The sequence below is a fragment of the Tyto alba genome, unplaced genomic scaffold (genome assembly GCF_018691265.1).
Source record: "Tyto alba isolate M040663 unplaced genomic scaffold, T.alba_DEE_v4.0 Super-Scaffold_9, whole genome shotgun sequence".
Lineage (NCBI taxonomy): Eukaryota > Metazoa > Chordata > Aves > Strigiformes > Tytonidae > Tyto > Tyto alba.
Window position 1 is genome coordinate 28,641,389 of NW_024881330.1, and position 18,564 is coordinate 28,659,952.

Here is an 18,564-nt window from a genome sequence, read left to right on the forward strand (position 1 = left end):
TTTTTCACCAGTCTCTTTTCCCTGGATTTATTCCATGATTTATTATAAACATAATTCCTATTAAATATAGGAAAGCTCTCAGATCGAATCCTAAAAATTATGGCAGGGAGAACAGAAAGGAAGACATTCAGAGAAGGGGCCATCATGGATGAAGATATATACACTATGTTCTAATAGAGAGCAAAATCCATTACTAAAACATAGCATCATATATTTTATGACTTCTTAATTTATATGTTTCCTTTCTTCACCCGAGAGTGTATGAAAACATTTTTGCTATTTGTAAGTAGGTAAACATCTCTAATTTAAGGCATAAAGTCTTGCCTCTATTTCAAAAGTTGCATTGGTTTATCAAAATTGATTTCACATTTGTCTGGCTACATGCACTTAAGTTAGTTTAAACCTTGTTTAAAGCAGTTATTTTTTTCTGGGAAATTACTGGATGCATCTAAGCCTATTTAAGGGAGTGTTCAACCAGTTTGAATGTAGAGTGCACTACTTTTAACTAGATTAATTTAAGATTGACCTACTTACACAAGTGCAGCTTTTTAAAACATAGCAAGATTTAGAAGTAGCTCTTGGGGAAACAAAGATTTCTTGAGAGGTTAGATTTCAAGTGCATTAAACGTGATGCTTAATGTACCAGTTACTGGCTAAATCTAACCGTAAAACTTTGTCTTCCAGTGGCAGAAAATATTGGGCAAAAACTAAGTTTAAGTTCTCCTTAGATAAACATAGTAGATCAGTAATGGTAGTTTGATACTCTTGTCTTCATATTCATATCCCCAGGAGAAATAGAAATCAAAGTAAAAGGCATGATTTTTTACCTCTGTAGCAAATTTACCAAGGCAGCTACTATACCATACTGAAATTCTGCAGAAAACTGTTCTTCCAATAAAGAATATACAATAAATAATACCAAGTGAAACTCCATTACAGAAGTACTAGATGTTTTTAGTGTACAGTTACATTTAAATGTAAGGAGAATGTTATTGTAGAGTGTTTACATTCATGTGGTATATTTGTAACTTGTATATATATGAAGCTGTTTTTTCAGGAAAACAAAATGAAAACTTAAAGAAATCAGTATTTTTTTTGTTAACTCTCCAGCATTCAAAAAATTATTCAAGTTTTGCCAGCAATAAAAAGAAAAAACCCAAACCTGTCACTTTGTACCATGCTGTTTGTAGATTGCCAAGTAAAAGCTTCTTGGACCTGATGCAAATACAGTATCTAGTGTAATGTACTTGGACTCTAGTTGGTGCATAGATTCTGCTGTGGGCACTGTGTTGGCAGCCAAGACAAATTTATGAAAATCCTGATCTCTGAACTACATAGATCAACTTGTAGTAAATTTCTTTTGGCTGCCAGTGTGGTTGACACAGTGCAGGAGATATATGCTGCTGGAAATATGAACCAGTGGAGTTGTGAAAACTAAGTCTCCTAAGGGAGCTGTGTCTCAAACCATGCTCATGTCATATGCTATGGTTAGATATAAAGCAAGCTGAGCATTTCAGATTAAAGGAAGCTCTGTATTACAATAATACCATGACTTTAATTTCATAAAGCATAGTGCTCTTACTTAACTGATTATATATATTTTAAATAAGCTCTTATCAATATAAAATTTGATCTGTAACCAAGCAATGTGGCCCTGCAGTTGTCACATGCTTGTTTTACAGTTCTGTACTAGGATAAACGTATAAAAGATTAATATCTTCTTTGACTTTGTATTGTATTAAACTTGTGTATATACTTTTAAACACAGAATTGCCAACATGACTTCAGATCAAAGGTTATCCTACAAAATATCCTATCTCAGTTACGGCTGTTAACAGATACCTAGGGAAGAGAATAAGAGCACGGCAAACATATGGCAACAAAACCCCAGCATATTCCCTCTTAGCTTCCAGCAATCTGTGGCTCATTGAATTTCTGAGCCACAGGCCATATTTCTGTGTTTAATAGCCTTTGAGGGATTTCCTTTCATGAATCGGTGTAATCTCTTTTTGAACTCATGTAAGCATTTGGTATCCACAATGTCCTGTAGCAATGTGTTCTATAGTTTAAGCAGATGTGAAAAACTACCTCTTTCTGAATTTTGAACCTGCCATTGATAAATTCAGTTTAGGTAGACTGATGCTCATATTATGAGGAAGTAATTTCCTAATCATTTTATCTATGCCATTCATAATTTTGTGGACCTCTGTCACATCTTATTTCAGGATAAAGAGACCTAGCCTGTTGAGTTACAGCTTTGTTTATATGTAGCTGTAAGGCTAAGGAAGCACAACTTCTATTTTAAACTGAATCTATTTGAGTGCAAAATAAGGGAATTAGCAATATTATAAAAGACAGAAAATCCCAACTATTAAATTTATAACTTTGCACAATGATGAAGATGCCAGGATAATATTTAAAAGAACATTTCAAGTTGCAGACAAATGGAGTAACTATTGATTCCTTTCATTTCACCATTCTTCCTGAAATCCATTTTAATTCAGGACTCAACACAGATAATACTTTCTATTGCTAAACTTCAAGGCTTTCAGTATTTAAAAAACAAACCAGCCTTTCCCCATCAATAAGTTCGTGTTGTGCTGATAGAATTTAACAGGGTAGTCTGTCCTTAAACTTCCCAAACCTTCCATGGATTATACTTGCTTAGTGTGCATATGCCTCCCTGTTCCGTATCCAGTCACCCCAAGATCTTACATAAAATGATAACTCTGAAACATTCAGTGTTTGATTCATAAAATGTGTCCTTGAAAGTATTATCATAGGATGCAAAGATGCACTTGAGAATAGAAGAATCCCTTTCAGTTATTGAAGAGATGGAAAATTATTAAAAAATGAACCATAAATGTCCCTGGCTGGCTTGTGAGGACTAGGTCATTAGACAGGGCTATACAGATAGGAGAAGAGGATCTGCCTGCTAGTCCTCGTTTACTGGCTGGAAGCCAGATGATGGAAAATATTAACTGTTGGCAAAGTAATGACCTCATTTTTAATGTTTTGGAGGAGTTTTTTTTTTTACATTCACAGAGCGCCCTTTCGGCTTTGAGAAAAGCACTTTGTTTACAAGTTGGTAAAATGGAAAACTGTTAAACACTGGCAGGCAGTGAAAGCAGTCTTGTGGCTGAATCCAGCCCCATGTTCTAGATGTGTGTTTAGTTGGTTGCTTTTAACACAGCCCAGGGTAATCAGTGTGAAATATCATGCTTTCAGCTTCCTTAGCCTAAAATCGCCAAGTGCACTATTATGAAATCTGAAAGAGAGGCTGAGGATTATGTCAAGGAGATTGACTTTGTGATAGTCTTCATTAAAACAGTGGAAATGTGGACTGTTGCACACATCTTACATTATGCTTTTTGTGTCTATAGAAGCAAGATGATATTTACATCGTGGCTTAATTGCCAGAGATGGTCATGGTACAGGTTGAAAACCAAAACAGGCAGTGTAACCTGAACCACTAAATTGCATATTGTTTCCATCACGGTATAGGTGAACATAGATCATTGCAAGCCTATTGGAGTATTTAAGGAAGTCACAAACTCAGTTATCCATTCAAACTGCAACTGGAGGTTATTTCCCACATACCAGGGCCACTAGAACAAACTGCTTGCATTTGCCATCTGCTTCAGTTTGCAATCAGCCAGCCTATCTTAAACTTCTAATGAAAAGTGTTAAAATTAAGCTGGCTGACTTTGCATGGACATAAATGAGGAAAGTTCATATTGTCTGTTACATCAGTTTTGCTGCCAAGGAAACATCTAGCTGTAAGGCAGAATGGATCCTTGCAGACAATTTTGGCAACCACTGAACCTACATTCACAGAAAAAAAGCCTGCCTTTTTTTTTGTTTTTCCAAAGATGTTTTTGTCTCAAACAACTGTTAATACAACAGTGAGGATAAGTTTATCTTCCCAAACTGGATTCATTTGATAGAGACACTCGTATTAGTATATTGAGGGTACTGAGTTAATATGGGGAAATGTAGTTGAAAAATGTTTGTTAAAATTAGTAAGATGTTGAAACTAACAATGTTGGGGATTGTTTTATTTTGTTTTTCTCTTTTTTTTCCCCTGCGTGTGATAGAAAAGAGCATTAGGGAGGCTTTTTTATTCAGGCAAACAGATTTATTTTGAATGAGTGCATACGTAAAATGTGGGCCATCCCTTTCATAATTATTTTTATGACCATACAGTGCCTCACACATGGTTATTCTGTGGGAATGGCAAGGAAAAAAAAATAAGTAACACCTCACACACAACAAATAAATAAATCTAGATCCTACCTTAACCTTTCCTCCTCTTAGAAATAAGCTTAGCAGATTTTAAGCTTGAGTAGTGAATCTGAGAGCACTTCATATATTCTTGTACGTGACAGAAAGTTATAGAGAAGGGAGAAAAAAAGGAAAGAATTTAACATAATCCATTGCTTTTTTCCTTATCCCCTATGCATCTTTTTATAAGTGTTCACCAGCCTACAAAAATGCAATATTTCTTTAAAATGTATGATATAAAAATAATACTAATGAAACTAGTGCTAATAATAAAGAAACTACCTTATGACCTATGAGATTTCACACCAGAGACTGAATTGCAGGTTCTTGAAAGATTACTGGCTATGGAGAGCTTGTGAAAACCATACTCTCAAACATGGGTTAAAAATAAAGAAAAACACCTTTATTATTGCAGATAAGTTGAAATCAGTTCACAACTAAAAAGATAAGGTACTAAATTAATGGCTTGCAATTAATTTTTTTTTACTCTTCAGTCTAATCTGCTAGTAGAAATAATTTAGAAAAGAGAAACTATCTATGATCCTCAAATTGCCCCTTTTAACAGATAGTGGCATTTCTGTAATTTAAAGCAGACACCAGACTTAGCATTCCAACTCTCATGTGATCCAGAGATCTTCAAGCCTCTGTTTGCTGCTAGGACCACTTCATGGAGATTTTTTCACCAGTACAGCAGCTTTAGGAAACCTGACTTTTCCCAAAGATGTTGTATAGAATATTATCACTGCGCTGACCTCTCCTTTCCTCTGCCTTTTCAGGAGCAAACAGAATCTGAAAAATCATGTTTCCAATTACTGTGGATGTTGTCATGGTTTCCTGAGAGAATAAGACAACAATCTTGCAGTAATTACATATTTATTTATGTATTACAAGACATTTAATGGATTGTTGTTGCAAAAATAGAAGAATGTAAAATAACCCTAAAATACAAGGTGATACTATATATGACTTTTCAATAACAGTATATTACCAACTCATGAAAATTCTTCTACAATATCTGTGTTCTCAAGCCCAGAGAATAATTTGTGCTTTATCCTGACAATTCTTCACTTCAGAATGCTCAAACCATATGTTCTTGAGGCCAAAATGTTTTTAATCTATATTTAGACTCCTTCTTAAGTGGCTTGGGTTTCAAAAAGTGCTGAGCATCTAACACCAATACCTGGAAACATCTACAGCTAAAACATCAGGTTGGGAAAAAAGATGAAAACAGAAAAGTCAAAAACAACCAGCTAAATTAAAAGAACAGTATTGTTTTGTGAAAAATATTTTGTTGTAGTGGACAGGTAGTTTAAGTCAATGCTGAATGCTTCGTGCTTTTGTACAAATATCACTTAAGTCCATATCCTGTACTTTTATAAGTAATGTTTTGCCACTGACTTAAATGAAAAGACCTAAGTCAGAAGCCAGAAGACTTGAGAGGGTGGAATTAATCTGACCATATGTTGATGTTTATATCTGAGTTAATCTCATAGAGTCCCTTTAGACTTAGAGGAGAGATATATTGCCTTCCTGGGTAAGATTTCTTGCATCCTGAAGTAGGCGTCTAAAATAAACTAGATGAATCATGCTCTGGAATACCTGTTTCTAATCACTGGCTGTAAAAGGTGCAGGTATAGACATTTGTGTTACAGTTTTCTGTAGCTAGATGACTTCCACCAGGGATGTTGAATCATGTGCAATTTCAGATTAGAGGAGAACTGAAGTGATAAATACTTCCAAATAACAGCACCAACTGGGATACAAAGAAATCTATTTCAGCAGCAGAGATGCCTGTTTTGGGAACAGTTCAGTATTACACTCAGAAAAGGTAGTTGCTGGTGTAGGCTATCCTCTGTCCCTCTCGGTATGTCAGGACAAACATTCCCCTATTGGTCTAAGTGTGGTAATTCACAAATGGATTACACCACATAAATTCTGAATGCATAGACAGTAATATGGCAATGTGTAAACATACTTTTAGTTTCCCTTTTCTAAGAATCATACGTCTCTCTTATTATGCAGTTTAGGAGCTATTACAATGTAAATATGAGGAAACGGGATTATCACCAAATATTCAGGAAACTGAAGATAAGGTAGTGACATAGGATTAGTGTTGCTAGCTGGAGTAGAGTTAGCAGTGCTAGCAGAAGCAGTAAAAATATTAGTGCCTGAGCTTCAGCAAGAGTTAGAAACTACAATATATACTGGTTTGCATCTTTAATGATTAGTCTGTGTTACAGGCAGGGCTGGCAGAGATGGAGAGATAATGGTCACGGACCTGTCCAGCTGTGGGATGTGGCAGAGCAGCTGTGGGAGCAGTGTGCTCCTGCGCTCAGTTCCCTGCTTTCCAGCGGGCAGCTCGTGTCTGAGAGCCATCAGACATGGGACCTCTGTCATTGTCTTCTCCTTGCCTGTGCCAGCCGCTCTCTCCCCAGGCTGGGTTCCTGCTGAGCTTCTAACTCACAGGAGGGAAAGCACGCCAGGATTGACCTCTGTCCTGGCTACATTCCCCTGTGCAAGCTCTCCTGCACTTTTGCAGGGGCAGCTAACTCCTGCCTTCCTCTTACTCTCTAAGCATCCTCTTCCGTATGCTTTCCTCTTCCAGGAGGCCCAGGAGGATGGCTTGGCTGCCTAACCATCTTGGCCTCTCCAACACCCTTTGCCCTGACCTCTGCAATCTTTCATCCTGGAGGCTGCCCCTCCATGGCGGGTGCTGAGGCATCTCCATGCTGATAAGTGCCAAGAGTCACTAGTGCCAAACTGAGAGTATTCTCTGAGTGCTAGATAGGCTTATGGTGGTTTTTCTAGCTAGAGTGAAACAAACGGCTATATGGATATACCCACTGATAGCAGCAGATTATCCAATAGATCAGAGCATTTCATATCAGTAAATTTTAACAAAGTAAAACCAAAGTAGCAGATTTGTCTTTCTGTCAGTTTCTTCATGCATATGATCCCCAGTTTGAAGTTGTCTCAGTTTTGAATATGGTACACATTTGGATCAGGTCTCCTTTTGAAGTCTGCAGACTTCTTAGAAAACATACCTGCTTTTCAGATCAGAGAACTTTTAATGATTTTTTTTGTACTCCTAATCACTTCGCCAATTAGGATTCAGAATTCCCACTTCTTTTATCACCAGTCAAATAAAAAAAAAAAAAATAGACAATTCTATCTTGACATTTTTTTCTTCATAGGAATTAAACAAGCAAAATAACAGTGAAGGAAGTAGAACTGTTTGTGTAAAAATACCAAATATACATACAAAACTATGTTACATTCTCTTTAAAAGAATCTTAAAGTCATATGTAAATGTTAAGTAGATACAATGATGGAGTAAGAATAATAACCTGGTTTTGATGGCTTTAATGTGAGTTAAGTTGGAAGATGACATAATTACTGTCTAGTTTAACTGACAGAGGGTAAAAACTTATCTCCACAGAGAGCCAACACAAGTTTTACACATAAATTCTATGTACATTCTATTGTGGGGATTTCAGTGATCTGTAGGACCCTTTCAGATTTCTGCTCCATGGCAAGTTACATTTATTGTGAATATTGACAGCATGTCTTTGACCTTCCTCCTAGTAATTACACATATTTCTTTAGAGTAGGAGAGAGAGGACATTAGGAGAAATGAAGAAAAAAAAAATCATCCCTTCAAAACAAAAGCAACCACAGTGTTAATATGCCAGCATTTTACCTGAGTGGCTTAGAGACAAAACCTACATTTGTTTTTGTCAAAGAGAATAATTTGATTTTAATGTGGACTCATGCACAATTAAGGTCCTTCTACGTTTATTCTCACCCAGACTGGCACTTACTCAGGAGTAATAGAAAGATGTCCTTTCACATGAATTACTCTCAGGGACAAGATCATGGAGGATAGCTGGAATTGCGTGATACATGTTATTTTCATGCACATATCCAGATCGTCAATCACAGTATGTATTCATTCTCACAGCCTTCAGCAAGGAGTTTTAAATACTTCTCCAGTTTATTGTTCCCACAGCAACAATTAAAAACAGAAACAAAGAGAATATAGGAAAGAGTATAAATAGCTAATGCTGCTACAGTATTTGCAGCATTTGTAATTTCATTGAGACTACTGGAAAAATAACGTAAATGTTATTTAGTGACCTGGTCATTTGTAGTGTTATGAGAATGATGATTGTATTTTAAAATGTTTTTACTGGTGTAATCTTGCTGAAAGAAATTAATTTATGAAGCTCTTTTCTAGCAAAATGTAAAATTCCATAATAGTTTTAATTTAATTTATTTCAAATAATTATCTAAAGATCACCATGAAAACACACAAAATAAAACTTTTCAGACTGTTAGGTGATATGACTGTATTATTAATAGAATGAAAATGTTATTTGAGAAAAGTATACAAATTCAGTAACAGCCCTGAAGAAGTTAATTCCAGGAGGTAGAGATTCAGCATAAGTGTAGTTTTTCTTAGTTTGTTAGGCCCGCTGTCACAGCAGGGTTTCCTCAAAGCATGAAATGAAGCCATAGGCATTGTATTTGCAGAAGAAATGCATACACCATTTTGGGAAGCAGCAAGCTCTCCTGTCTTCTTTACCTCCCCTGGAATCATCTCCAGCTGCTTCACTTCTCACTTTGGAGAAGTTGATACTGATTCACTAGTCAGAATGGTTTGCAAAATTTTTCGGTACTAGTTGTTGAAACTGTGAGAAACGGAGTGGAAATATCCTTACATTCATGCTTTTGTAGATAGAAAATAAAGAACAGTAATTAATTCTACCTATTTCAAGCAATTTACTAGAAAGTTGTATAGAATACACTTGGTAATAAGTATTAAAGCAGAAATTTTTACCTTTTGAACGTCCTTGCCTTCTGTTTAGATCTGTAGTATAAAAAACTGTGGGCTCCTTTCAAATATGTTGCTTATAAGGTTCCTGACTTCTTCCTAATTATGCCCACAATATGCAGAAACAGTAGAATACTGCCAGGAAGGACACACACCCCTCTAAACTCACCTGTCCTTATCATATCTCATCAACAATCACTGAGTCACCTGAAGACAGTCTTGCCCTATAGGCATATCCCCTTGTCAAATTTCAAGCAAGCAAGTTTAGATTTCACACTAATCTGTTGATCTTTTTAAAATAGAATAATGTTTCAAAAATGTACACATGTGGGTGTAGATATACTAAATTATACACAGAGTATATTGGTACATACTTTGCATATAACAAACTGCCTGTACCTCCCCTTCTGTCTGCAAATATATATATACCAGTAAGCCAACTTGCAAAGATTTTAGCGTATATGTTAGTATATGTAATAATAGAGTGAAAGAAACATATTTTTATGTCATTCTCTTTTGTCACAATTGAAAAAAACACTAAGTGTATACATAAATTGTTAAAAAATGGTTGTTTAAAATAGTGTGTACAAAACAGATACACTCATTTCATACAGAAAATTGATATACCATATATGATATGTTTTAATTTAAAACCACAAAAACTTAGTTTTGCTCTTAATTTTTCAAAGCTACTGCACCATCTCAGATGTATCTTTTAGCAAAATTTTCTTTCCAAAATAACCACCAAACTATAGCATTTCAGTGTCAATGGCAGAAGTTTGAGATAATGTCAAGCAACTGTATATGAATTCTTAGACTGGAAAATGTGGCACCTTTATTTGAGTAAGAGTATGTTTATGATTTATATTTAGGTCCATGTATACTCTCTGTATAGCATATATATGCATATATGGTGTTTATGTAAGTGCATGCATAATGTATATGCTCATTTCTGCTGTACTGCAATAAGGTCAAAGAGAGAAAGAATTTTCTTTTATCACTGACTGTTGAAATAGCACATTCAAAATTGTGTCCTGTCTGGAAAGAATAGTAATTACAAAGATATAAAACTTTTTCTTTCTTCATTTTTTTTTTTCTGTATGCTATGTAGAGTAAGAATCTTACTCTAAAGTTTGCAGCATTTCAACTGGTTGGGATTAACAGTCTTGGTTTGATGAGTCAATGGTACAAATGAACAGAATAACGAAAATGCAAATTCTAAATACATTGGACACAAATTCATGGGTAGAGTGTATATATTTTTTGATGGATTGTAAGCTTGTGGATAATAGGGCTGTAATATAAGTCTTTCTTGTACAGATTTACATTTCAGATTCATATAGATTTAATCTGAAACCATCTATCTGCATCACATGAAAAATGAAGCAGAGTAAACTTTTGAAGAAACAGTGTATGTCCATATATAAAACATTTTTGTAGTTTTCCAGTTTTTTGTTATGTGAAATTCAGTTTCTAGATCTTTTGTTTTTCTCTGGGTTAGGGAGTTTTCAAAGTTGAGGTCACATGACATTTAAATGTTGTACAACTGTTGAGCTCACAATGTGTTGTAGAAATTACTGTCATGGGTGAAGGAGAATGAAGTGACATGCCCTGAGGTGTCATTTAGTGTTGCATTAAAAAGATGGCCAAGTGATGAATCAAAGGCTTGCTAAGCCATTAGGGTATTGCTTTTATAAATGAAGCTCACATACAATTTTAAACAGTAATGAATATCTTCAGAACTAGGATTTCTTAATAGCTTGCTGTGGACAAACATATTAGCTTTGTTTATCTGTAGACATGAAAAATAGTGTATATATTAGCTACACAGAAAAGCTTCCCTATATACCATGCTCCACACTGCTGGCTGTTGAATATTTGATATATTAATACATATTTATAATCCGGAGTTTGGGCAGCGATTGTAAAGTCAGGCAGATTTAGTGCCTAAAATAGTTTATAGCCTCAGAGAAAAGTGTCAGTATAAAAATAATCATTTTGTCTTAGTTCTTTACACACAGCATCTTTTTTTTTTCCTTGTGAAATCAAACTTGAGATAAAATAAGGAAAACTGTCACAACCTTTTTGAGCTTATATCTATTCTATTCCAAGTCTCCATGCTAATCGTGAACACAGGAACAGAGATGCACAGGTTTTGGACTTATGAAATGTATTTTCCAATATTTATCTACTACTCTATATATAAATATAACAAGATGTAACTGAGACTAACACAATGAATATTCACCATCATATATCCTGCAGTGGCACTTTTAGTTTAAAAGTCGTCATAGTCACACACGTTTAACTCTGTTACTCATGACTTGTTAAAGTTTTGTGATGGTGCTTGATTTTGCCAAGTAGACTGAAATATATTTTCTACCTGGGTAATGCATACTGAAATATAGAATCATTTGGGACACTCTCCTTCAATGGTGGGAACTGAAAAATGTTAAAAAAATTATATCTTCTGTCAGTATAATAACAAAGCTAGCCTGAGTTGGTATGAATGTTCACTTGCCTTTATGCTGCTTGTCTCACTCTGACCACTGGCCAAGGAACTGAAGTTGTCCTACTATCAACCTTGCAGTCACAAGTGTACTTCTGTGCAGTCTGGAGAGAAAGAGCAGGTGCTCAGGGTTATCCTTCTGGACTTTCAGTAGATAGTTACAGTAAAATTTTGATGCTCAAGGCAAGTCAGCTCCCAAAAGCAAAGGTGGACTGAGTAATTGTTGCCTAATTGGAGAAATCTAATTATATGCAAAGGAAAAGGATGGAAGCTAAGACAGTAGTAAGTCCTGCCTGTGTTGGTCTCAGGCAACACATCTTGAACTGGTTTAAAACTCAGTTTCAACTGCACTAAATTATTTGGGTCAGTTTAAATTCAGGATGCCCTGGAGACAATCATGACTCTTGATGGAAATTGTTATGAATAATGGGGCTATTTGACTACAAGTAGAAAGTATATTCCCTGTTAAATCACTGTCATCCCAGGCAAGAATATTCTCCCAACTCTTTCCTGTGACCTTCTCCCTTTCCCCCTTATTCATTTGCTCCAAGGCCTGTTCTATCTTTACAACATTTAATAGCTCCCCTGATGGCTACAAGTTGCATTGCAGGAGGTGGAAATTACTTTTCATAGTCCTTTTGCCTTTTTGCCTTTTTCCCTTTTGTACTTAGGCTTTGACTAAGTCCAGAGGGGCAGTCAGATGCTGAATATAATTTTTTTTTTTTTTTTTTTTATATAATCACCCCTATCCAAAAGGCAAAGGGAGAAAGACATACTAAGAAACAGTAACCCCTTGCATAATATCTGTTATCTGACATAGTCCTGCTGTCATTTAGAAGTACTACTTGGGAAATGCTCTACCATATGCTCATTATCTGTGATCCCAGAAGGAAGATATGGCAGTAGATGACTGTTTTATTTATTTCCCCCTTAGTATGTAATTCACACCCCTTCAAGATCGACATGGAACAAAATATGGAAATTCCTGGAGATCTTTATGGGATTTAATAAGGACTGATAACCAAAGGATGTACTGATTCTTCATGTGTTGCATAACTGGCATAAATAGAGAAAAGTAGTAAACTCTTTCAAGACTATTTATTAGCTGCAGTTCCTTGAAATTTTAGAAATTGTAACAAGTTCATTTCCCAGACTTCCTACCTCAAGCAGCAGAGGTTGAATACCACATGCAAGACACTCTTTGGTCTACTGATAATGACCAGCCTAATAATATCATAGAAATCAAATACTATTAATTTAAAACTGTTTGAAAATGGTTCAGTAAATACTGCAGCCAATTTTTTAGTACAATTATTAATATAAGACCTAGACTGGTTAATATTCTTAATGATGATGTATAATATTCTTAATTATGATGTAGGAAGCACAGGTCTTGTAGGCAAATTTGCCTTCCACAAGGTCTGAAAAGCAAAAGAAAGTTGCATCTTAGATACATGAGTTAATGCCAGACAAAAAAATATTTCATCCTAATAAACCTGGGTTAGAACTCTAACTTTCATAAAACTCAGAAAAGAACTGAAAAATAATGTGAAATGTCATAGTACAATAGTTATAGTACAGTAACATCTTCTTCCTTCATGTCTTTCCATCTTAAGCCTATATTTTTTTAAAATTATATTAATTATTCCATTATGAGTACAGAATGAAAACCTTTACAGAGTTGTTCCTGTGCATCACTTCCAATGCTGAGGTTAGCTACAGAAGCTGTGGTTTATTCATATGAGATAATGTCAAGATCAGCTTTGACTGCATATAGAAGGGTAGATTCAGATATCAAAAGCATTCGTCACCAGGACAGTCAAGTTGATCAAACTTGTTATAACAACACACTGAGAATCTGCTTTACTATAAAAAGAACTGCATCCATGAAAAAAATATTGTCATGAAAATATTTCATCTGGAAACCACATAATTATAAATGATAGGATAAACTCTTCTCATTTCTGAAAGCACATTATGTCACATTAATTTTTGAAAGACGTGATTTTTCTGCAATTATACTGAATAAAAGAGCAAGAACATTTAGTTTTCATATTTCCAGATTAAGAATCAGAAAGACAAGACTCTGTCAACTAAGCACATAGTTTTAGTTGTGACTGTTTCCATGCTTTCAGTCAAACATTTATTTTAAAAACATCATCATGGCTCCATACATCATGAAGACATCTACTGCCCAGTGTTTCCCCTTTCATATATACTTGGGAGAAGGTTTATTTCTGTGTGTCAGAAAGACGAAATACTTGAAAAATTTAAATGCTCTCCACTATGTCCTCAAATTTCAGTAACTATATATATATATAGTTTTTTGCTAAATTCAACTTTTTAATATTATTACTATTAGTACTATAATAGTACTTAGAATTACAGGTCAAGTGACAGTAGGGGAAAATAAATGTCTACTCCAAAAGAATTTACAGAATATAGGATAAGAGTTAATGTTGAGCATTTTCTTGTTCTAATATACAACTGTCTGTTAGGCCATGGTATAGGCCTTTTTTAATATATATTTCTCTTTCAGCAAGAAACTACTTACTGTAGGTGGCACTAGCTTCACTAGTCCAGCCGTCTAAAACTTAGATGTTCAGCATAAGCTGTTGATCTAGAATACTTCTTTTATCAGTGGAACAGGGACACACTTCCAGAGGATAATTCTTCCCATCCCTAGGTGGTGAAAATGAGCAATATCCTGGATGTGACCATCTCTGAGCGACTGGAATCTTTCTCCTGATGCAAGACATTTTTCCAAAGTCTCATTATATGAGAGGTTAACTACAGACAGAATCTGTATAAAAGACTCATAGAAAGATATGCTGAACTAAGTCTTAGATGAATAAAAATAGGCAAAATGTATACCATAGAGGTCCAGTTCTGAAATTTTTACAGAAATAATCACATTGACTTTGATATCTGTTTGCTTCATGGAGTGCTATAATTCTACTGCCAAAACTTCTACTTGTGTCTAATACCCTCTAATAAAAAAATGAAAAGATGATTTTTAGAAGGGAATAACAAAAAAGTTAAATCACTCTATAAAATGAGTGTGTTATTGTATTTTTTAGACTTACAAAAATCAAGTTCTAATACTTAAGTAAGCAACTACACTTATAAGGGAATTTCACAATTAAATAAATAAAGGCGTCCTATTTTGAGCTTAGCACAACACCTATATTTTCCTCATTAGGATTTCAGTTATGGTGATGCAGGATTGGGCACCATCTACAAATAATCATCAGGGTTCTGATTACAAGCACTTGGGTGACTTAAGTTCCCTGTGGGGTTTGTCCTAAATAGATAGTCCTCAGCTTGTGAAGTTTACCACACACAGCAAAGGTATTTTCCTTTTGCAACTCTGTCTTGATGCAAGAATTTTTAGTCAGCAACATCATCTTCAAGTTAGAAATTGTATGTAAGCCTAGACACAAGGTATGACACTTGAACCCTACACTAACCACGTGCATCAGTTAAAAAGGACTACACTTGTGGTGTCTGTAAGAGTATCATATCTTATATGTAATAATGTTTTCCTTGTTTGAAAATAGGGAAAGCTGCCTTTGCTGACACATTATCCTCATGATTCATTATTAAGCATCACCTTGTAAAATTCAAATTCAGTGAAAATGTCTTTCAAATATAGGGTTCTCCACTTGTGTTATTTCTGTTATTATGTTTATGGTTTCAAAGGTATTTTTTCCTTTTCTTCTCTTCATAGGAAATGATCTGTTTCTAGTTGCAGTTCATGAACTGGGACATGCTCTGGGCTTGGAGCACTCAAATGATCCCACTGCAATCATGGCTCCATTTTACCAGTATATGGAAACTGACAACTTCAAACTACCTAATGATGATTTACAGGGCATCCAGAAGATATACGGTATGTCATGCTCTGATTAAGCAACATAAGTTTTTTGCTTTAGAATACCTTTGGGGTCCTCCTATCCATACCACCTCTCCAAAAGAGTTTGTGATTGTAGACTCTGGCGGTAGTTATGCCAGAGGCCTTCTTGTGAGTAAGACGAAGGTTTTGATGAAGCTTTTTTACTTCGTTTCTCACTGTTCACAACTTGTATTCAAATTTGCACTCAGCTGGAATAGTAATTTTAAATGTTTTAATAAGCTATAAAGAAAATATCTGCAAAATGATCCCAAACTATGATAATATTAAGAAACGCAGACCTTTAATGGCAACAAGCTTATTTCCACAGTAGTCCAAGTTCATGTAACTGGACGAATTGATTGCTTCTCAGTTTACCAGTTATAATACTAAACAGTTCCCTGGGTGTACAAAATTTGTGGTCCCAGAAAAAAAAAACCTTTCTTGTGATAAATATAGCAAATTGATATCAGAATGTTGTTACCATCCCAAGATTTTGAGCTAGCTAGAGGAAAAAAGGCCCACTTCTTTAAAATACATTTGTTTAGGCCTGATATAAAAGACACATGTGATGTAAATAAATTCTGCATGTATTGAATTCAATTTGACAATGCAAGGTAATTGAAAACTTAAAAAAAAAGCCAAACCAATAACATTATTCTTATTAAGGGTTGAATGTAACACTAGCTCCCATATTACTGTTTCTTGCATTTCCACAAATATGGTTGTGGTTTTAGTTTTAAAGACTTTGAATCTGTTGGTATCTGTTAAATAGTCTGGTTTTTTTCTTTAAATTTTATTTTTCTCTCCTACAGTGAAAAATCTGTGGTATCTCTACATTAATGCTATGCATCCAGTACATATGATTTGGAAGTGCTTTGCTTAGTATTCCCCAGTTAATTCTATATTGGGTTCAATTTTGTACTCACAATTATTTTCATTTCAAAGATTTACAGGGTTTATATTGATTATTATCAGGGCCATTCTTTGTTTATCTTTACTACTAGAATAGACAACTCTGATCATGTAGAATTACTGTACGGATAACTAAAACTCTGCAGCCTCTATGGTGTTTTATATTAACATGCTTTTTAAAATATTACATGAATAAGCATTGATATATATTTTCATAAATCATGAGTAATTTCAAAATTAATAGATCAAGTTTTGTTTGGTTGTTTTTTTTCCTATGTGAGTAGCTGGAAGGAAGGTTGTTTCTCATGACCTCATAAGTTGGTAGTCTAGACTTAATGGCTAGACAAGAATACTTTGCTGAAAACTAACTGCTAAGCTCTAACAGCTGTGAGCTATACATTAGGGGAAATGTGTTACCCCTGGGAAGTAATATCTGACATTACCACCAAATGGCAGAACTTTGGTTTGGGGTTAAAAGCTTTCTAACATGAGCTACTGCAAACTGATTCCTTTGCTCCCTTTAAAATCAAGAGGTGATCTGGAATCATATACCTCAATAAAAATGTCACACCTATTAAAATAATTACTTTGGTCTGCAGCATTCCTTGAAACACCATTATTAGCTGTAAATTATAAATGTCAGAAGCCTTAAAATTGTGAATGAAATAAATGCCTTATTAAATTGTATGACAACCATTTGGCAAGTTTAATATTTCCTTACATAGTCTATCTTGTTCTTTAAAAGGTATCCTTTTTTTAAAAAAGTATCAGAAATTCAAATGCCATTTAGGTAGTTTTAGACTTGTCTTACTATTCAAAAGTCTTTCTGAAGCTGATCATGCAAAAATTTACTTTTTAAAGTCAATATTGATTCTGTATTGAAATGATTTGGAGATAGGCCTAAATAGATTAAGCAAAATTAAAGTGTTCACCTTGTTTCCAGAAATCTTACTGATCCAACTGAAACTTCATATCTTTTCATACATGGAAAATATAAGTAGATGTAGTAATATGTGTAGAAAGAGAATGGCATTTTCAGTGCACACATTGCAAGCCATTCAGTATGCCATTTGTGTTATGAACATCTGTCTAGGATGGCCTTTTGGCTTTCAGGTAGAGAAACTATGATTGGCATAGTTATTTCACCTGCCATCAAACTCTCCATATCATGACATTTGAAAGAAGAAAAATGTTTTAAAAGCATTGTACAGAGTTTTAGTTTTTCCCTTTAGTTCTTTTTAATCCATTTATCCTTAGAACTAGTCCTTTAATTATCAGTTATCTAGGTTTGCAAGAGTAATTGGAAAATAAGAATTAAAATAAGAATTAATTAATTTCAGATTATTGAAGAAAACATGTGAATTATTGGTTTTGTTTATATGGATGCCTAGGATTTGAAGTCCAGTTTCAAGAGCTCCTATACATAGCAAGGGGCATTAGGGAAAGCTGGGAATGTCCTGTCACTAACGCACATGACATTATGTTGGCCTACAAATTGGGTTATTAGGAAATACCAGTTATGCTGCATATATGAATTGCATATGTGAATTGATGAGTGGAAATTAAAAATAAGGGTTGAAAATCCATTGACTGCTGGTGATCTTATGTTGTGGTTTAACCCCACCTGGCAACTAAGCATCACACAGCCATTCACTCACTCCTCCCATAAGAACAGTTTAATAATTGAAATAAAATAAAATACAGTAATAATACTAATGGTGATAATAATAATTGTAATGAAAAGGAAGATACCAAAAAGAAAGAGAAATAAAACCTAGGAAGACAAGTAATGCACAATGCAATTGCTTACCATGCACTGACAGATTCCCAGCCCATCTCCAAGCAACAATCAATCGCCCCTGGCCAACCCTGCCCAGTTTATATCCTTATCATGATGTCATACAGTAGGAAATGTCTCTTTGGCTAGTTTGGGTCATCTGTCCTAGCCATGCTTCCCCACAGCTTCTTGTGCACAGGAAACTGAAAAGTCCTTGACTTAGGATAAATGCTACTTAGCAGCAACTAAAATATCAGTGTTATCAGTGTTATCAGTGTTATCAATATTATTCTCATACTAAATCCAAAACACAGCATTGTACCAGCTACTAGGAAGAAATGACCTCTATCGCA

The 18,564-nt window shown here is 34.8% G+C and overlaps 1 protein-coding gene across 1 annotated transcript in view; it reads left to right on the forward strand.

Annotated features, from left to right (window-relative positions):
- MMP16 (matrix metallopeptidase 16) overlaps positions 1 to 18,564 on the forward strand; it is a 189,254-nt gene that overhangs the window by 114,302 nt on the left and 56,388 nt on the right. The window contains exon 5 of the mRNA XM_033005861.2: positions 15,358 to 15,519. Within this exon, the coding sequence (XP_032861752.1) occupies positions 15,358 to 15,519 (162 nt within the window). The remainder of the gene's footprint in view (positions 1 to 15,357; positions 15,520 to 18,564) is intronic.